This window comes from Epinephelus lanceolatus, chromosome 13 (genome assembly GCF_041903045.1).
Source record: "Epinephelus lanceolatus isolate andai-2023 chromosome 13, ASM4190304v1, whole genome shotgun sequence".
In the NCBI taxonomy this organism is placed as follows: Eukaryota; Metazoa; Chordata; class Actinopteri; order Perciformes; family Serranidae; genus Epinephelus; species Epinephelus lanceolatus.
The window spans coordinates 4,294,561-4,313,704 of NC_135746.1; the positions used below are offsets into that span (position 1 = coordinate 4,294,561).

General features: G+C 41.5%; 1 protein-coding gene across 8 annotated transcripts in view; it reads left to right on the forward strand.

Moving 5' to 3' along the window:
- Window positions 1–3,263: 3,263 nt before the first annotated feature.
- The window catches only part of mgab (MAX dimerization protein MGA b), a 33,691-nt gene continuing 17,810 nt past the window's right edge, over window positions 3,264–19,144 (forward strand). For 2 of the 8 annotated variants that reach the window (XM_033648686.2, XM_033648691.2), the window contains exons 1-9: window positions 3,264–3,444; window positions 9,301–9,481; window positions 9,554–10,755; window positions 12,987–13,452; window positions 13,642–13,738; window positions 14,079–14,192; window positions 14,304–14,429; window positions 18,366–18,479; window positions 18,651–19,008. In XM_033648686.2, coding sequence (XP_033504577.2) covers window positions 9,590–10,755; window positions 12,987–13,452; window positions 13,642–13,738; window positions 14,079–14,192; window positions 14,304–14,429; window positions 18,366–18,479; window positions 18,651–19,008 — 2,441 coding nt within the window. In that variant the 5' untranslated portion in view covers window positions 3,264–3,444; window positions 9,301–9,481; window positions 9,554–9,589. Of the gene's footprint in view, window positions 3,445–3,590; window positions 3,870–9,300; window positions 9,482–9,553; window positions 10,756–12,986; window positions 13,453–13,641; window positions 13,739–14,078; window positions 14,193–14,303; window positions 14,430–18,365; window positions 18,480–18,650; window positions 19,009–19,144 lie in introns of those variants that run through there. The other 6 variants (XM_033648688.2, XM_033648687.2, XM_078173666.1 and 3 more) reach the window with 6 other exon arrangements.

Consider the following 19,144-nt stretch of genomic DNA (forward strand, 5'->3'; position numbering starts at 1 on the left):
ACTCAGAAATGAAATAATAAACTTTATGTATAAAGCACCTTTCAAGACACAATTACAAACTGCTGCACAATAAAACTAAACACAATTATAACACAAGAAGAGTAAAACAAATAAAATGCCATCTAGTTAAAGATAAAATAAGGAAGGCCAAACTAAAAATGAGATAATAAATGAACATTAAAATTAATAATAAAATAGACCGACAGCTCAGATAAAGTCAGGATTTGTTTTCTGATAGAAGTATGTTTTTAGGAGAGACTTAAATGAAGCCAGTGACTCAGACAGCCTAATATCCTCAGGCAGGTTGTTCTAGAGCCTTGAGATCCTGGTGGCCAAAGCTCTGTCCCCTTTGATCTTCAGTCTGGACTGTGGGACAAGCAGAAGACCTCTGCCCGAGGATCTCAGACTACGCAGATGTTCATAAGGGACTAACCATGGCCATGAAGAGCTTTAAAAGTAATGAATAAGATTTTAAAGTCGATCCTAAAACAAACAAGGAGCAGATATAAAGTGGCTGAAACTGGTGTGACGTAGTCGTGCTTCTTGGTTTTGGTTAAAAGCCTTGAAAGTAACAAAATTAAAGACATTTACACCATGAACTGCTGCAGCAAAGGCACAAACTGGTGGTGAAAAATTAAGTGTTTGAGGCTCAAAATTGTCCGATTGTCCTTTACAATTCATATATGCCCCCGCCCCAGTGTTGAAACAAAACTTACACCCTTGACTCAGTTTGCCAGGTAACTTCTAAAAACATGCAACAACCTCTCTGAACATTTGTCAACAGGCTAAATAATCAATACTTATAACTAACTGTGGATAAAGGGGTTCAACTACAGTGAAGGAGCAACGGTAAACTAAAAATAAAAAATAATTTCTTTGCATTTATAGCCCAAAATTGTTTGTAGTTTCAGTAGGTAACTACTAAAAAAAAATGCATTTTTTTTAAATACTTGAATCACTATAAATATGAATATAGTTGAAGTACCAGCAAAATGTAAATTACATAACTAATTCCATGCAGTTCGCTACACCCCAACACTGACAGTTGGCACAATCTACAGCCAGTGTTGAGGAATAACTAGTTACACTTAATTAAATTATAAAATAAATGTCATTATAATCAGTTACAGTTACTTAGAAAATGTGTAACTACATATCAGTTACTAATCAAAATGTTGGTGATTACAAAGACATCCATTCTCCATTCTATTTTGTAAAAAGAGTAAAACATAATAAATAATAAAATAAAACATTCAGTGTGTTGCCTGGCATCTTGTCGCAGTGTAGGGAAGTCGTCTTTTGGTATAGCCTGTTTGCAGACACTTTACGGCTTTGTTGCTCACTTTAAAGCACTTTTTAAAAATAATCAAAAACGTAATCAAATGTAAAAAAGTTACATGACTTAGATGTAGTCATTAAAATAGTTACATCACAGAGAAACTCATCTGAAACCTATTACATTTAAAAAGTAACCTCCCCAACACTGTCTATATATGAATACATAAAGGTCAGGGTTAATACAGCATCACAAGATGAGAGCAACAGCCCAGAGTGTGGTTTTTATACAGCGATGATTATTTTAAAAGTCAATATGGTCTAATAAAAAAATAGCTGACATTATTTTGATTTTTAGACTTTAGGAAAATTATGTTAAGTCAAGTCAAGCCTGGTGTTAGAATTTTTTTCTACCTGATCATCAAACATTTCAAATCTAATATTCAAATTGAACAGTAACTGCATGGATATTTTTATTAATTCAATTTTTTTTTTTGTTTTATTTTATGTCTGTCGCCCTTTTCAGAAGGTTTATTGCTTCTCCATTCAGTGTCTTGTTCCACAGTATTTTGTTGTATATTGTTGTAAATAAATAATCCTACATTAATGCTTAATACAAAATAAAAATGTCTCTTTATCAGTAGACATATTTCCTATTACTGGAGAAATTGGAAAAATAACAATGGGTATATTATTTCAATATTATATTTGTATGGCAGGTGTTGCTTTGTGCAGATTTATTGTGCATTTATCTTAATATGAAACGTGTTAACTACATGTGCAGCCTTATCACTCACTACCAATTATCCTAAATATATTTGATCTATAATTCATCGAGGCACACGTGCACAGATTTTTAGGACTAACTGCACATGGTGACAGACTGCAGCACATCGCCACGAGATCCCCACGTGCAGCACAAAGATGGGTTCATGGAGCTCCTTTCCCACTTCCTCGTCCTGGTTAAACCCCGCCCTGCTACTGTGATCACACATTAGTCCTCACGCTGTCATAATCCAGTGTTTATAAGTGTGCAGGCTGAATTATAAACCGATAGTGTGGCGTGTAATCTTTGAAGGGGGGTCGTGTCATTTGTTGTGTTTCATTATTACACAACAAATAAACACAAACAGCTTAGATGATGATACTTCACTTAGTCAGCTGCAACTGTATTTGGAGTTAAGCACAAGCAAACAAAGGCTAAGAGTTGTGATGCATGCACGATATATTTATGCATTTATTTATTTAATTTTAAAGATATGTTTACTTGGAGCAGGGAGCCATTGGAGGCGGCCCAACCCCCCTCCTGCCCTCGCCATTGACTCAGAGAAGAGGTGGACATGGGAGCCGTCTGCCTTCTGCTGCATTTGTTGTTTTACTTCACAATAGATATAGTTTATTAACGCATTTAAGTCGACTTTAAATGCCGGCTGCAGTCAGTGTCCATATTTGTTTGGCTTATTCTGTGGCCAGCAGGTTTTGGTGGCCGGATGTTGAATATCTCACAAGTTTATAAGTGATGGCGTTCATTTATTTTGAAAAGTTGAGTCCAGAAAGACCACAAAATTAAAAAAAATAAAGATTATACAGCGTTGGTTTGCTCTGGGTTATTTATTAACAGTGCAAGCAATTAATTAGATTAATTTGCACATTATTATATTTGGTGTTGGCCGCCATTTTCCTGGAGAAACAAAGCCAGCCGACGTTGTTTTGCGGCGTCTTTCTGCAGCTGTAAACATAAATACGAGGTTATAGGTTCAGACTGTGCAGGTAAATGTTGACAGTGTCGCGAGGGGTGTAAACAAGTAAACGTGTATTGTTCCGTGCTGTAAAATAAGTTTTTATTATTTATTTATTTTTCCTCGGGGGGTGTTTGGGTCAAATCCCCAGACCACTGACACCATGATGAAACAACTGGCCGGTAAAGTCCTGCAGGGAGCGTGCGCATTGGCTCCTGGAGCTCTACCGCCATGGTGTTACGTCACAGCCCGAGAGCACGGATGTGTGTGTATGTGTGTGTGAGCGCGAGGGGCAGAGAGGAGAGTGTGTGTGTGTTTATATGTGTGTGTGTGTGTGTGTGTGTGTGTGTGTGAGGGTGAGAATGTGAATGCGGTCGAGAAAAGGTGGAAGAAGTGAAGGGAATAAGGAGGAAGGAGGACAAAGTGTCGGGTACGTACTCTCACGTGAGGAGTAACACATCCGAAACATCCTCGTGCAAACTTGCTGAGAGTTGACCGGCGCGCGGACAGAGCTCGAGGTGGGAACAAGCGTTAAAAAAGAGAGAGAGGAGGGATGGTGGTGGTGTTGGTGGTGGAGGACTCCCGCTTCTCTCGCGCTGGCGGCCCGGGAATCACGCGCCATTGAAGGGGGGTGATGTTGTGCATGCGCTTTGGCTTCCCTGTCGTGCACGCTCGGGTCGGTCGATGCGAGCACACTGGCGTGGCTCTCGGCCTCCATTTGCCAGTGTGTGTTTATGTTCGAGGGATTCACCGAGGCCGCTTCTTTTAACGGCGACGACGACGCGCAACAGTTGGAGTTTCCGCCGTGAACGCGGTCACCGTGGGGCCACGAGGGATTTAACCGACGTCGAGAAGGTGAGGCGACAGTGAAACCTGCAACTTTTCCAACTCTGCGAGTGGAGGAGCGGGGCGGCCTTCCTCGCTGCGGTGTGTGAGGAGGACAGAGCTGTTGTCAAACTACTTAAATCCTCCGCGTTGCTTTTTATTTTGAGTTTTAAAACACTCGCGTGGAGGGCAGTTTGGAGTTTGAGCGGTAAACACACCGGGGATCATTCATTTGATGCAGCCGTTTGACCGGTTAACACCTTTAGACTAACAGCATCTGTGTGATCCGTGAACTGACCCAGAGAGGGCAGGACAACAGGAACACAGGTTACTGCATGAGCTCGGTGTCTGCGGTCGATGGACATGATTTAATTAGCGCTGCAAAGGTAGAAACGTTTAATTAAGTGAGTGTTTTTAATGTGTGTTAAACATAAATCAGGCCTCTCTGAGCGTGTCAGCCATGTCCTCAGCTGGCAGGCTATTGGTCAGTCACACCAGAGAGGTCTAAAGTCCACTTCTCTCACACTGTGAACAGAAATTATATATTAAACTAAAAAAAAAAATACAAAGAAGTTACTACCTTGTGCCTTTTGTAATATTAGTCACGTGGTTGTTGCAAGCGATGCAAGCCAGACATATGTAGACATACTGGTTTTGGTGTTTTATTATTTATTTTATTAATTCTTAGCTGTTTCTCACCTGGTGTCTTTGTGGTTTTAAACTCTGGTCTAGATTTAATTTAACAGGTTTTATTCTGTGGTCTCATCTTAGTAGACTTATATTATTTAGTTGTTAGATATAGTTAATAAATATATGTTTTTGCACGTCCTTAAAGGAACAGTTTGTAAAATATAGGGGGATTTAGGGACATCTAGAGGTGAAGATTGCAGACTGCAACCAGCTCTGATTTCTCCTGGTTAAAATTCCTTCAGCGGAGGTTTTTACCGGGAGCTGAATTATCTGCATCCGTTACGTTATTAGCTTGTTTTGTTATTTTAATTACTGCTGCAAAGGCTGAAATGTTTAATGAAATGTAGGCTTTTAATGTTTCTTATCCATAAAATCCAGGCCCATCCGAGCATGTTGGCCATGTCCTCAGCTGGGTGATGTTATGCTGAAATTTCTCCTGGTTAGTATTCGTTATTATCTTCGTTATGAGCTTGTTCTCTGTCAGCGACGGAGATGACTTCATTAGCGTTGCAAAGGTAGAAACGTTTGACAAAATGTCTGTTTTTAATGCATCTTATCCGTAAAATCCAGGCCTATCAGAGAGTGTCAGTCATGTCGTAAATTTTGTAATATTAGGCAGTCAATCCATAGAGGTGTCGCAGCTCACTTCACTAAGACAAAGGCCCTGTTTAGACGACAACGGTTTCTCTAAAAACAGGAAAGTCTGTCCTTTGCGTATTAAAAAACTTCTGCGTTTTTATGACGACGTTATTGAAACGATGCCCGTTCACATGGAGCTGCAAAATCTAGTGGAAACGCTGCAGTATGCACGCCAGGCCAATGGGTGGCAGTGTAAATTTGCAAAGCAATGCCAAGGCATGGCGCCATGCGCCCATACTGAAGCGCCTTCCTCTACAACGCGGTAATTACAAACCAAAACAAAGAAGACACAATGGGGAAAGCATGCACAGATAACTTTGGATGGACGATGAGGTGGAGTTGCTACAGTAACAGATCTACACTTCAAATCAACAGGGTGAGCAGCACAATCAGAGCTCAGCATTTTTGTCGTGACGGTCGACTTTCTCGCGCATGCCAAGTGACTGGAACCGTAATGCGCATGTGCGAAAAGTCTCCGTTTTCAGAAGAACTGCATATTGCATTTACATGACAACAGAGACGCTGCTGTTTCCAAAAAACTGCACTCTGGAACCTGTTTTCAAAATGTTGCATTTTCAGACACCGAAAACGCCGCTGTCGTGTAAACCATCGGCCGAAACGCAACTAAAGTTTACCGTTTTCAGTTGAAACCATTGTCGTATAAACGGGACCAAAGTCCACTTTTCATTGCAAATAGAAATGACATATTACACTAAAAATACTCAGACGTTACCACCTTCGTGCCATTTGATTATGCTTTTATAATATTTATCACGTGTCATTTTGAGGGATGCAAGCCAGAGATGTGGAGACATATTGATTTTGGCATTTTATTGTTTGTTTTTATTGTCTTTATTGTTTATTTTCTTATGTCCTATAGCTTGTTTTCCACCTGGTGTCTGGGTATTTGTGGTTTCATTTAACATGTTTAATTCTGTGGTCTTATGTGCAAATGAGGGTATGTAACATCAGCTGGTTGCATGTTGTGTTTTTTATTCTGTTGTTGCAAATCAAGGTCTATGCAACATCATCACAACTAAATCATCCTCTTCTTAATGTGAAGCCACACTTGCACACGCTCAGTAAGAAAGCAGGCTTGTTATTACTTGGAGTGTTAGATATGGTTAATGAATACATGTTTGACACGTCCTTAAAGGAACAGTCACTGTGTGTGACATCAGAGAAAATCAATTTATTGTGTTGGTCCATGTAAAACCGGATTTTTAAAGTACACGTAAACATGTTAGCCTCAAAGTCAGACTAACACAACCAGATAATAAGATTGCTAGTCACATTCCTCCTGCATGTATACAGTCAGTCAGACCCAAACTGGCTGAGGCGCTGTGCACACACTGCACAGTTCCCACCCCGGGCATTGACCCAGAGCTTGATTAGCGTTAAATGCGTAACAAAAAAAGAAGCCAGTAACAACATGGCGAAATCTACATCCAGAGCTGTGACTTTTTGGACGGACCAAATGTACAGAGCTGTAAAGTTGTTCACCATGGTACCAGTTAGCTGCTAGCTAACCGTAGCTAACTTGTTTGTCGATTGTTTGGTCTAGGGATGGACCGATATGGATTTTTTAGGGCCGATGCCGATACCGATTTTGTTCCATCACCCTTAGCCGATGACCGATTATGGACTGCCGATTTTCTTGAGCTGATAGTTGGGGCCGATACTGCTTTTGCTCCCTCAATTTACATCAAAAAAATGACACAATGATAACAAATATTACAGGTCTCAAGTTTAAAATAAGAAACATTTATTGAACAGTAAAAAATACTAAAACAAGATGGAAAGTTGAGGTAGAACAGGTAGATCATTATTATTATTATTATTATTATTATTATTATCATACATTCAAATAAAAAAAAGAGTTCAGTGCTCTTAAATCTTCCAGTAATGTCTTTATAAAATAAACAAATATTTAAGCTGAAGCATAAATAAAACAACAACTACTGTACACAGTAGGATTCGCTGCATGTGCGCTGCAGGGTCTTCCGGCAACACAGAGCTGCCCGTGGATGCCTGTCTGTAAATCATGCCAGGGAAAAATAAATCTGCGAACCCACGCGCAGTAAAAAACTCAAATATCGGCCCGATATATCGGCCGGCCGATGTATCGTCTATCCTTAGTTTGGTCTGTGATGTAACAGATCAACCTGAAAAAGGTCCAGTATTAACGAACTGAAAGGGGGCATATCGGCACCTATTGTAGAAGAGTTGGACATACTTTGGTCAATAAATCAATTCCTCTCCTGTGCTTGTATACTGGGACAAGGACAGTAGTCCAATTACATGACTTAGTCGAGATTTAACCAGAGCTTATAACAGATATTTTCTCTGATAATTTAAGATCCAGACATTTTTACGGGGAGCCAAAGTATCCGCAGAGGTCTCCTCCTCTCCACAACAAATGGATTTGATGATTTAAACCACTGAAAACAACATGGTGCAACTTGGCAATCTCTATAGACAAAGACCTCCTCCCTATGTAGATATAAACAGCTGATTCTAAGTCAGTGAACACACAATGATTCTTATTTTTGGGGTATTATACACCAAAGAAAACACACTTATTATATTCCATTTGGTTCCATTCCAATAAATCCCCACGGCGCCCACTTCCTTGTCAAAGACCCTTGTAAAAAAGCCAAACAGTACACTAAAATACGAATCTGAAAACATTTCCGAATTAGACAATGCAGCAACAGAATCTTGGTTTATAATGCGTCATTCGATGGATTTTCACTGGCAAATGAGCAGGGAGATGTGTGCACTGGGAGGATGGAGGGAGGTTTAGCAGTTTACCCATCCTACCCACATTGTTTTAATACAAACCTGGTTTAAAATCGTTGAAGTATCTCTTTGACACAGGGAAACAAGTCACCAGCAGCTCATCAAAGTGCCACATGTGGCCCACGGTTGTAAATGCATTATAATGTCCCCATCAGCAGCTAATTCATTTCCCAGGAGTGCACAACCTATCCTAAAATTGCTCTGGTTTGAAGCAGTGGTTTGATTCCTATTTGAATTCCTGTCGGACACGATGAGCTGTTCTATGAATCATGCAGATCAGATATCTTGAAATTTGGCCTGGGTGCTCTATGGCTCACAAAACATTCACACAACCAGCAACATGAGAAACCAACGGCTGAATGTGCTTTAATTTTGTATGATATGAAAACAAGGCTTTGATCCGTTGACTGTAGTCGTATTATTTCTTCATTTCATTTCACATGTTGCACTTTACATTTAGACCATGTTTATAATCAGCAGCCAGTATATCCAGCATGTGTGCCAGCAGTCAGTGTCTCTATGAAGTGTTTGTGCCAAGATTATCTGAAAATATATATTTTCAGTGTTGTAATGGTAGCGTACGGCTAAATGTTCCAGTAAATGATAGCTGTTTTTGTTTCATCTGCTTGCATCACCTGTAATTGCTTTTAGCCCTTTTTTCACAGAGATCGAGTTATAGGGCTGCTACTAAGCCCATTCTTTATGCCATGATGTAACACATCAGCGTCGGCCTCTAATGTGACATATAAGCGCTTTCTAAACAATAACAATGGCCTTAACGTGTCAATAACCATCATATACTGCACAGAGGGTAAGGAGCTCCTGGACCTCATTGTTTTCCCAATTTGTGGACATTTATGGCTGCTGTTCTTATATGAGTTAGCTGCTAATTGCTAGTAGCTACTTTTTAAATCTCCCACAGTGGGTCGCACACATAACACGTCATCGGCTATGATCCCGCCCTGCAGACTGTCCTGTTGATACAGACACTGTTTTGGCGCTGTCACTACCTTTTGTGGGGGGTCAAAGGCAAGTCAGCTCTGTCCCCTTGCCTCTAACTATGTTTATTTAATCTAACTTGATTCTGTCAGCATGTGCAGTAGATCCAGATGTAAAAGCTTCTGTTTTTGTGATTTGTCTTGTCTGTTGTCAGAATGTTTCAGAAATTCTTCAGGTGTGTTTTGTGATAGAAAAGTTTGTTAATGGGTGTAGTTTCTTGACATGTGGTGTAGAACAGATTATCCCTGCTTTTGTGCAGAACATTTTGGAATTTGCTTTGCTCAGTCTTTAGCTGTAATTTTTTTTGGTAATTGTGACTCTTTCATTTCAGGCGTGTCTGTGTCTGCACAGCCACAAAAAAGGAGGGGAGTCTGCTGTGGGGGACTGCTACGATTGGGGAAACTATGATGATTGGTCAACATCGCAAGGTTGCACAGAATTCATGGGGGCTGCTTTAATTTGCAGGGATTGTTGGCAGTTACAACATCCAGGAGGGGCTGACTTATGTTTAGGTAATTAGCTCTGAATGCATATTGTACCTATGCTGTGTTATATAGTTAACATTATTATGTCATTTCTGTCAGGTATCAAATGAAGCGTGACAGCCACAGCAACTGGTGATGCCTACGACAGACTCCAATCTCACATCAATGGAGGACCCCCATGCACTGGAGGCTGAGGAGGGGAGCTCGACTAATGTCCCCTCCTCAGTTCCTCCCACTACTGTCCCTTCTTCTCCTCCTGAACCAACCACTACGAGACCTAACATCCCTAGCGAGACGGAGATTGAGAACAAAGCCGTCTCCATGGCAAGTAATGACTGTAGCTCAGCTCTCTCCTCACCTGCTGAAGCCAGCCCAGCCAAGCCTGCTGCAGCGTCACCTGTGGCCTTTGAAGGGAGTGTTGAAACAAGCCCAGCTACCTCACACATCACATCAGCATCAGACTCTCTAACATGTACAGGGACAAGCCTTGTCAACATACCAGAATCACTACCGTTTTTATCTGGGTTGCCATCTAAAACGTTTGGCGGTCCAAACCCGGAAAACGCTTTTCCTGCTGTGTTGACCTTCAAAGGTGTGAGTGTCACTCTGGAGAATAACAGTGTGTGGAAGCAGTTCAACAGCTGTGGAACTGAGATGATTCTCACTAAACAGGGCCGCCGCATGTTCCCGTACTGCAGGTATCGCCTGGCTGGCCTAGATCCTGAGCGGCAGTACAGTCTGGTCCTTTCCATTGTTCCGTCAGACCAGTACAGGTACCGCTGGAGCACGACTAAATGGGAGGTCAGTGGACGAGCAGAGCACCAGGCCCAGGGACTGATCCGGGCATTCTCCCACCATTACTCCCCCTGCCAAGGCTCAGACTGGATGGGTAGCTTGGTGTCCTTTTACAAGCTCAAACTGACCAATAATGTCCAAGACCAGGATGGTCATATAACCCTGAACTCCATGCATCGCTACATTCCTAGACTACATGTGATACCTGTCCCAGATGGGGTCGCACCCACACCTGACCAGCCTGTGGTGGTGGGACCAGAGTGCATGACCTTCACTTTTCCACAAACTGAATTCATGGCTGTGACGACTTACCAGAACTTTCGGATCACGCAGCTGAAAATTAATCACAATCCGTTTGCAAAAGGCTTCAGGGAGGACGGGAACAACCCCCGTCTGAAGCGGGTCACTACAGACGGGCAAGTTCTGGTGAAGACAGACGCTCAGCCGTCTATTTTAAAACTCGCAGAGCTCAGTGAAAACAAGACAGAGGAAGCGCATAATCTGAGGTAAGTTTTATGGAGTTTTATGCATTTGTTCTGTACGCAACACATTAATTTACACCGAGGGCCTGCTTTATTAGCTTTATCTATAAAATCTAATGCAATCCAATATTGCATTGTAAAATCTCAAAATAAATCTCTAATAATTTACTGAACGCATCTCACAAATGTAATTAAAGGCAAACCAAGGAGAAACTTTTATGTTAATATAATATGTTAGTTGTTTTTCAAGTGTTCCACTCTAGATGTCATGTTTTATGTTGCCGTAAACATTTGGGCAAACTTGTCCCAATGTTTTTGATGTCCGTTCACATTTTTTTTCCTTTAATTTTGGTTATTGTAAATATGTCTTATTTCATTGAGAGTGGCATTGAAAAAGTTTTGAATCCAACTCACCTTACGCCGTAGGAACCTTAAATAATGTCCCATTTGATCAATCCTGGGAAATGGCTGGTCTTTCATCAGTTAACCCTTTGAAACCTCAGCAATTTGGCTTGATTTTTTTCCAAAAACATGGGAAAAATGCAATGAGCAGCGAAAGAAGAAACGACAAAAAGAAGACATTAGTAAAAACAGAAAATAAAAGACAAGAAAAACAAACAAACAAACCAGGAAATGACCTGAAAAGAGTTGCTTAAAAATTATAATAACATACTTTTATAAACATGTTTTTCCCCTAACTTTTTTCTTTATTCTCTAGTTTAAAAAAAGAAAATTCCAAATCTTTTTTTGTTTCAATTTGTGGGACATCTCTTATCAAGTTGCTGAATGCCATTGTCCCCATGTTTTAGAGAGAAATCGCACTAACTTGCTCAGAGTTCAAAGGTTTAAATACTTGCGAAAGAAAAGTGATGTCACTCCAGGTTTACAGGGTTAAAGGAATACTCCACCCACGAAATGATCATGTGTATATCAATTACTGACCCTTTGTTGCATTGAATTTGTAAAGAAATACTTGTTTTTCTTGCATGCCTCTGTGGCGAACAAAGAATCCAGCATGTAGAAAATTGTAGGTGACTAAAAGGCATAAGGGGCCTGCGTTTCACAACTGCAAAGCTGAATCTAAATGTGTATAATCCAAGTCTCTGTTATCCAGTTGTATCTTTTTAGAGCTGCAGCTATCAATTAATTGTCAACTATTAAATTAATTACCTGCTAATTTGATATTTGATAAATCAGTTTGACTATTTTTTTCTTTTTTTGAGAAAAGAACTAAAAAAAATTCTGTTTCCAGCATCTTAAAAGTGCTGCGTTTAACTCTAGAGAAAGATAGTTGATTGTTGAGTCTCATTCCCAGGTCATCAAATACATGGATTTTGGGTTGGTAGTCAAAACGAACAACAAACTCAAAGTGTTGGTATTTGACTACTTGGGAATGAGACTCAACAATCAACTGTCTGTCTCCAGAATTACATACAGCACTTGAAGTGTAAATATTTTTTCTGTTTTCTTTACTCGTCTATGACAGTAAACTGAGTTGTGGGCAAAACAAGACATTTTAGGACGTCATCCTCGGCTTTGGGAAAAAACGGTCGACATTTTCCACAATTTTCTCACATTTTATAGAGCAAACAACTACTCAATTAATCGAGAAAATAATTGACATTAATGGTCAATGGAAATAATCGTTACTTGCAGCCCTGGTATGCTCAGTGCTTCCCAAACATGTATGTGTATTTTTACTAAAACTCCTCTGCATAGGGGTAGCACATCTGAGCAATCGCATGCGTTTGAACCTTGCATGTGCATTCCACTGAGCAGATTTCAAACACGCACTCTCCCAGGTATGCTACTCGTCTATGCATGAGACTGTTTATGCAGAAGTGCATGCAATAATGCAAGCACTGAGCATACAGCTGGATAAATGAGACGTGGATTACACTCCAAGATTGTAAATGGATGTTTTAATATGGTTTTGCTGTTGTAAAATGCGGACCCCTTTCACTCCGGTTTGTTAAGACTTTTCTCCATTCTTTGATTCTTCGTTCACCATGGAGTCATGTAAGAAAAGGAAAGTTTTCTTAGAAATTCAGTGTAACACGGGGTGATTAACTGATACACAGCTTCTCTTTATGTGGATGAAGTATTCCTTTAAACTGCTGGAATTATGCTTTTGTAATACCATTGCCACGTGCCGTACCATTAAAAGTTAATATGTTTTTATAATGAGATCATTGTTATCATTTTCACATTTTATTTAGTGTTAATAAACAGTACTCCCCTCTCCTGTCTGACAGTGTGAAGAATGACACCGTCCCTGCTTCTCCCTCAAACGAGCAAGAGACCAGACTGGTCCTGAAGCCCATAATGTCCTCCTCCTCCAACAACAGTGATCCATATGTCCCCTGTATAAGAGGCAAACATGCCCTCGGTGAGCTTGTGCTTGTTCAAAAACGTCCACTCGTGGAGCCAAAGGAAGAAGCTGATGCCGTCAGTAAAACCCCAAAGCTGGAGCAAGGCATTGAAACAACGCCTGAAGCAACATCCATGACTCCCACTTCCTCCACGTCTACCCCGGCATCATCACCCGGGTACCACAAGAGGAGGAAGAGGATTAACAGACGTTGGGGGCATTCTCGGGGAAGAGAGTGGAAAGCTGCGGCTGCCTCCCCCACGGTAGCCCACAGCCCATCATCGACTGTCGCTATGCAACCAGAGCTGGATGATGTAGAGGGCCTGCTGTTTGTGTCATTTACCTCAAAGGTAAAACACTACAAATTACAGCAAAATGATCTCATGTCTCCAAAGGATTCTTTTTTCACTCAGTCTAGAAGCTGTGTCTCTGCATTCCTGAGACGGGGTTTGTTGTTGCATACCAGTGTGAGTGTTTTTGGTGCACAGTAATAAAAGTCCTGTAAAGTGTTTAAGCTTTAATTTTCTTCTGTGTGACAGGAAGCTCTTGAGGTTCACGCTGGGGAGCAGCCAGTCAGTAGCACACCATCAGCATCTCCAGTTTCCTTAACGACACCGGTGCAGTTGAAGGAAAAAGGTGAGCAATTTGAAGGCTGTCTTATGCCGGGTTCACACTACATGATGACAGCCTGATTATAGCCTGACGCAGTGACGTACGGTGTTGGCATGGATCCTGAATGACAAAGAGTATCGCACGTGATAATCCGGTGTTTCATCTCATGTAGTGTGTCATAGTAGACAGCGTCTGGGATTCTCATGACGTTTGACGACTTTCTTTTGTCATGCATGACAACAACACCCAGCCTTTTAGATATTTCCTCTAGTGATGTTACCGTGCAGATTAAAAAGGAAAATCAAATGAAATGAATCAAATGTCACGCTCACAATCCTCTGAAAACCTCTCTGCTGTGTTTCAGTGGAGGTGATTCCAGAGACAGATGAGGAGAAGATAGCCTGCCTGGAGGCCGTCCTGCTGCAGGACCTCAGGGCTCTCAAACACAGACAGGTCATCCATCCTGTGCTGCAGGAGGGTGAGTTCATACAAGCACACATAAACATCCCAGTGGCTCAGTAGGTTATACAAAGTAATAAAAGTGTAAATATTTTTCTCTTGTTGACTCTTTTTTTGTCTCTTTTTCTAGTGGGCTTGAAGTTGAGCTCCCTCGACCTGACACAGTCCATCGACCTGCAGTATCTTGGTGTTTGTCTGCCGTTACCTCCTCCAAACATACCAGAACAAGGCAATACCACAGCTCAGTCTCCTGGTGGTAAGTCGATCTTTGACAGATTGTTTATTGAAGATACATTCTGGTCCTGAGGCATTTAATAAGCTCAGAAACAGAAAAGTTAAGTTTTCAGTGTAGCTCTGAACCAAATGATTTCTCACTTATACGTACATAAGGGGTGGACAATATGGCCTTAAAATAATGTCAGGATGTTTCAGGGATGTTTTGTGTAACAATATTCTTGACGATATGGCAGATTAGTAAAAAATATTTATAGATGTATTATGAATGTAAGAAAATAGAATTGTAACAAAATAAGTGATGTAGTTTTACAGTTTGGAGCCGATGCTGTGGGCACGCTGCCCCTTTAATATCCATAGATACATAAGGGGAATTTGATGATGACTCTCTGTGTTTATACCCAGTATTTCAGTTATTAAGATGTTATATCAAGAGTGGTTAAAGCTGCAGTAGGTAGAAAGCCTGAAAACAGTTGATTTTTGAATCTCATCTGAGTTAGGTTTCATTCGTCTCCGCCCTGAGCCCCTCCTACCAGACGAGCACACGAGTATTTTATCCTACTTGGTTCTATTTCTCCCTTTCTGGGAGCCTCGGCTCTCCCTCACCGCGCAGCAGCCCTCCCCATCCCTCCCTCGCGGACCCGCACATACTCCTGAGCCTCGGCTCTCGCTCTCCGCGGAGAGCCCTCGGCTCCGCTCCCACGGCCGACACTGTTCTGTCTTCCTTTGTTTTTTTGGGTTGTTTAGCCGTGTAGGCAGTTGTAGCCAATGCTGGAATAGCTATTTTACCTGGTGCACTGTTCGCCATTGCCGCTTGCTCTCCCCTTCTGCCAGTGGCACGGGAACGCGCATATGCAGTAGAACAGCCAATAGGAACGCATTGGTCTGAGCTGACCTTTGATTGGTTGATGCACATCAGCACGATACTGATTCTTTAGAAGCTGAACACAGAGCCATGGTGAGGTGCAGAAACCTATTGTTTGTCTCAGACCACTTGATTTACATATGCTTAGAGCATATTATAAAATTTTTAATCAATTATGCCAAAACAATGTTTCCTACTGAAGCTTTAAACATATTTACATATTTATATAACACATTTTCTCCCCCTGTCTCTCTCTAAATTTAGACAGATTTCCAAGGTAGCCTGATGTCTTCAGTGGGATAAATTACAATAGGCTGAGTGATAATTACCTCCTCCTGCAAGACACATCTATAGTTTGTCAGTCAGGGGTGATTGGAGCCTTGTATGATCTCGAGTTGCAGGAAATGAAGTGAGGCTGGAAACAGGCTGTTGGTTTTAGCATATGGAGTAATAATGGTTTGCTGCTGGTGTTTCAAATATTTGGGCCAGGTATTACCATCGAACAGGTCAGAGGTGTCTAGCACTGTGCAGTTTTGGAACACCTCCTTTTTTTGCCCTTCACATTAGCGATGTGAGTTTCCTCCTCCTTATGATCATACATTAGAGGAATCTCCGTATACAGGGTGTTATTGAAGTGGCAATCTTGAAGACTTCAGTCCTGGTTGATTCACCAGCTCCTGTAGTTACTGGTGGTAGTAGGCGGCTTAATACCACAGGTCACAAAGTTCTGGGGGCAGCAACATAAACTATTAGGCCCGTTTCCACTGAAGAAGTTCCTGGTACTATTTGGGGGGCAGGAACTACTACAGGAACGTCCTCGCACTCGGCCCTCTCAACTGCCGTGTCTCCACTGAGAGAGCGGAGTACGAGGAAGGTTCCTGTAAAGTTACAGGCTGCCTCTGGATGTGACGTAATCGTTGCGCGACCATTTTGACTGGGGCGACGTAGGGATGTAGGGACGCCGTTAGCTGTTAGCGGTGTCTGTAATAACTCCGGTCACGGTCCGTGAAAAAAAATATTTTTTCCAGTGGATGTCTTAGTTACAACATGATTGAGCTAACTGGAGTAGTTTCATGTCGTATCCGACAACGGGAGGCTTTTAACAGATGACGTCCTGATGTTAGCTTTGCTGCTGCTGTTAGCTGTCCCTGTCAGCTGATGCTTTCTAGACATCGTGATTTCCCAAAACTGAATATATACCACACATAACAACACAAAACTGCTTTGCTAGCTCAATCATGTTGTAACTAAGATATCCGCTGGAAAAAATATTTTTTTCACGGACCGTTTATTGAGTTATTACAGACACCGTTAACAACTAACGATTAGCCTAGCTAAACTACGATAGCCATGTTGTTATTTACAAAACGTCACATCCCGCCTTGAGTATATCCAATCAGCACCAAGTAATCCCCAAGCCCCAGCCAGGAGTTTCTCGGGGCCGTTCTGAGTACCTACTCCGAGGCAGGGACTTGTTTAGCCCCTGTAAATTTTCCGGAACTCTGTCCTTCGGGGGTGGTTCCTGCGGTGGAGACATGCACCAACGGCCCCGGCCCCATAAAATTACCCCGAAGTTCCTGCGGTGGAAACCGGCCTATTGTCTAGCAATAATCGTCTTTTTTTCATCATTCTGTGGGCAACTGTGATCTGATTTATTCTGCACACTTGATGAGTCTGCAGACAGCAGGGCGCAATAAAAGGAGTTGGTTACCTCGCTAAGTTGGAGTGTGCGGGCTGTCACCTGCAGCATTTTGTGTACTGTAAACTTTAGAGAACTAGCAATGACAAAACCCCCCTGCTGCGTCACTTCACAAAATGTTGCACATGAACACACCGCAAAGACTTTAACCAGCAGCCAACCAGCACGTACATTCTGCGCTTATGTGAGAGGAATACCATACCAGCAGATGGCGGTAGTCTGTATTCAAAAAGGGAAACCGGAAGACTGTCTTGACGCTAGTTAGCACATTAACAACACAATCTAATGTTTAAAGAACAGAGCATATTTATCATGCACCAGTGAACAATAACACAAACCATCATGAAACATTTCTGCTAAAGAGCTCAGTGGCTAAAGAAAAATGTTCTTACCTTTATGTAACAAGCTGGTTTTGATGTCACTCCCTCTTGACTTTAGCTGTTTGTTTACTTTCCTCACTTCCATTTCTCTTCTCGTGCGCTGAGCTGAATCGCCAATCAGAGTGATTTCATTCTCCGACTAGCTCCACAGTCACTGACACAGAATCAACATGCTGATTTGGTGGGGGAAAAGCAGAAATAAAAACCTTCCCTATGATTACTATAACATTGTGTGACTTCTCATACTTCCCTGGATTCTCCAGTGAAGTAGATTGACTGCATGCATAGATGCACTCATCATGGCGACCATGTCTAGAGCAGTAATGCCATAGTTTCCCTATGATAAATGAAAATGTTGGTTTGTGTTTGCATCTTGTGGTACTTGTGAACTAAACCAGGTCACATTATTTTAACAGTTTTGCCATTTTCTGGCATTTCGTAGGGCCCGCATTCTAGATTTTTAATTACATTATCTAGGCCTGCTTTGCATCACAGATTGTGAGACAGTTTTTATTTCTGACCTGTTCTGATTTGACTAACTGTGTTTTAGTTACACCATCTCTGTTTCTTTTTCTGTGTCATTCACATCTTTTTCATCCCATTCATATTTACCTTGTTGAACCACTTTTTTGAAAGAGCAAGTCAGTGTGACAGGAGTGTTATTTTCAGAGGTGTCAGCACTGAGATCAAGTGAGAATTTATTTCCCAATAAACACGGAAAAAACACAGATAAACTGAAGCACAGGAAACAGTGGTCCAAATCTTGTTGATTAGTTGACAGCTGTTCTCTATTCTCTATATATATATATCTATTCAGGATTTTTATTTCTGTCAATGAACATACTGTTTGCTTAAATTAATGTGGTTTTCTCTCCAGCAACGAGAACAAAGTGGCAGTCAAATTTTAAGAATTTTGTGCATCTGCTGTAGCACTTAAACTCACATTATGAGTCATTGAATATAACTGTGCTGTGTCTGTTAACTGAAGGCTAACTCAGTTTGTTTCCTTCACAGATGAGGGATTATCCTTCATCTCCCGCACAGGAAAGACGAGTGACATGACAAAAATAAAGGGATGGAGAAACAAGTTCATAAGAAGCAAAGAACCGTCTCTTCCTAACTGCGATGGTAAGGTTCGCTCGTCTTGTTGTAGCTGCAGTGTCTCTTTTATCATGCAGTGGGATTATTATTGTCATTCTAATTACAGAAAGATTAACTGCACTGAAACAAGCCGAATGTCTTTGTGTCTTGATCATTATTCCTCATTGATAAAGTCTCTTAATTCTTCCTCTCCTGAAGGAGCACAAAAGAATCTGTCTGCCTTCTGCAGCAACATGTTGGATGAGTACTTGGAAAGCGAAGCTCAGAACATTAGTGAGCGCGCTGCTGCCTTCTCCACTCACTCAGAGGACTCAGTGGCCTATCAGCTGCCGGCTAAGAGCTCCAGCTATGTTAAGACCCTGGACAGCGCACTGAAGCATCGAGAAGCTGCTTCCAGACTCCCCGTGGAGGCCAACAAACCCTGCCCCCTTTCCTATAAACCTCTCCTCTACTCTGCTCTGATGTCACCGACTCCTCCTCTGGCCCGCCCTGTTCAAGACAGAGCTCCGTCTACACAGCAGTCTGCATCATCAGATGTGCAGCCAGGAGCACAGAGGTGAGGATGTGTTTGTAATGTCTTCATTTTTAGGGACTTTTTTTGGGGACACATAATTCAACATTTGATCCCATATTTCCAGTTTTGTGCACTTAATTTAGTTTTTTATTTAGTTCTGTATATTTTCAGTAAGCAT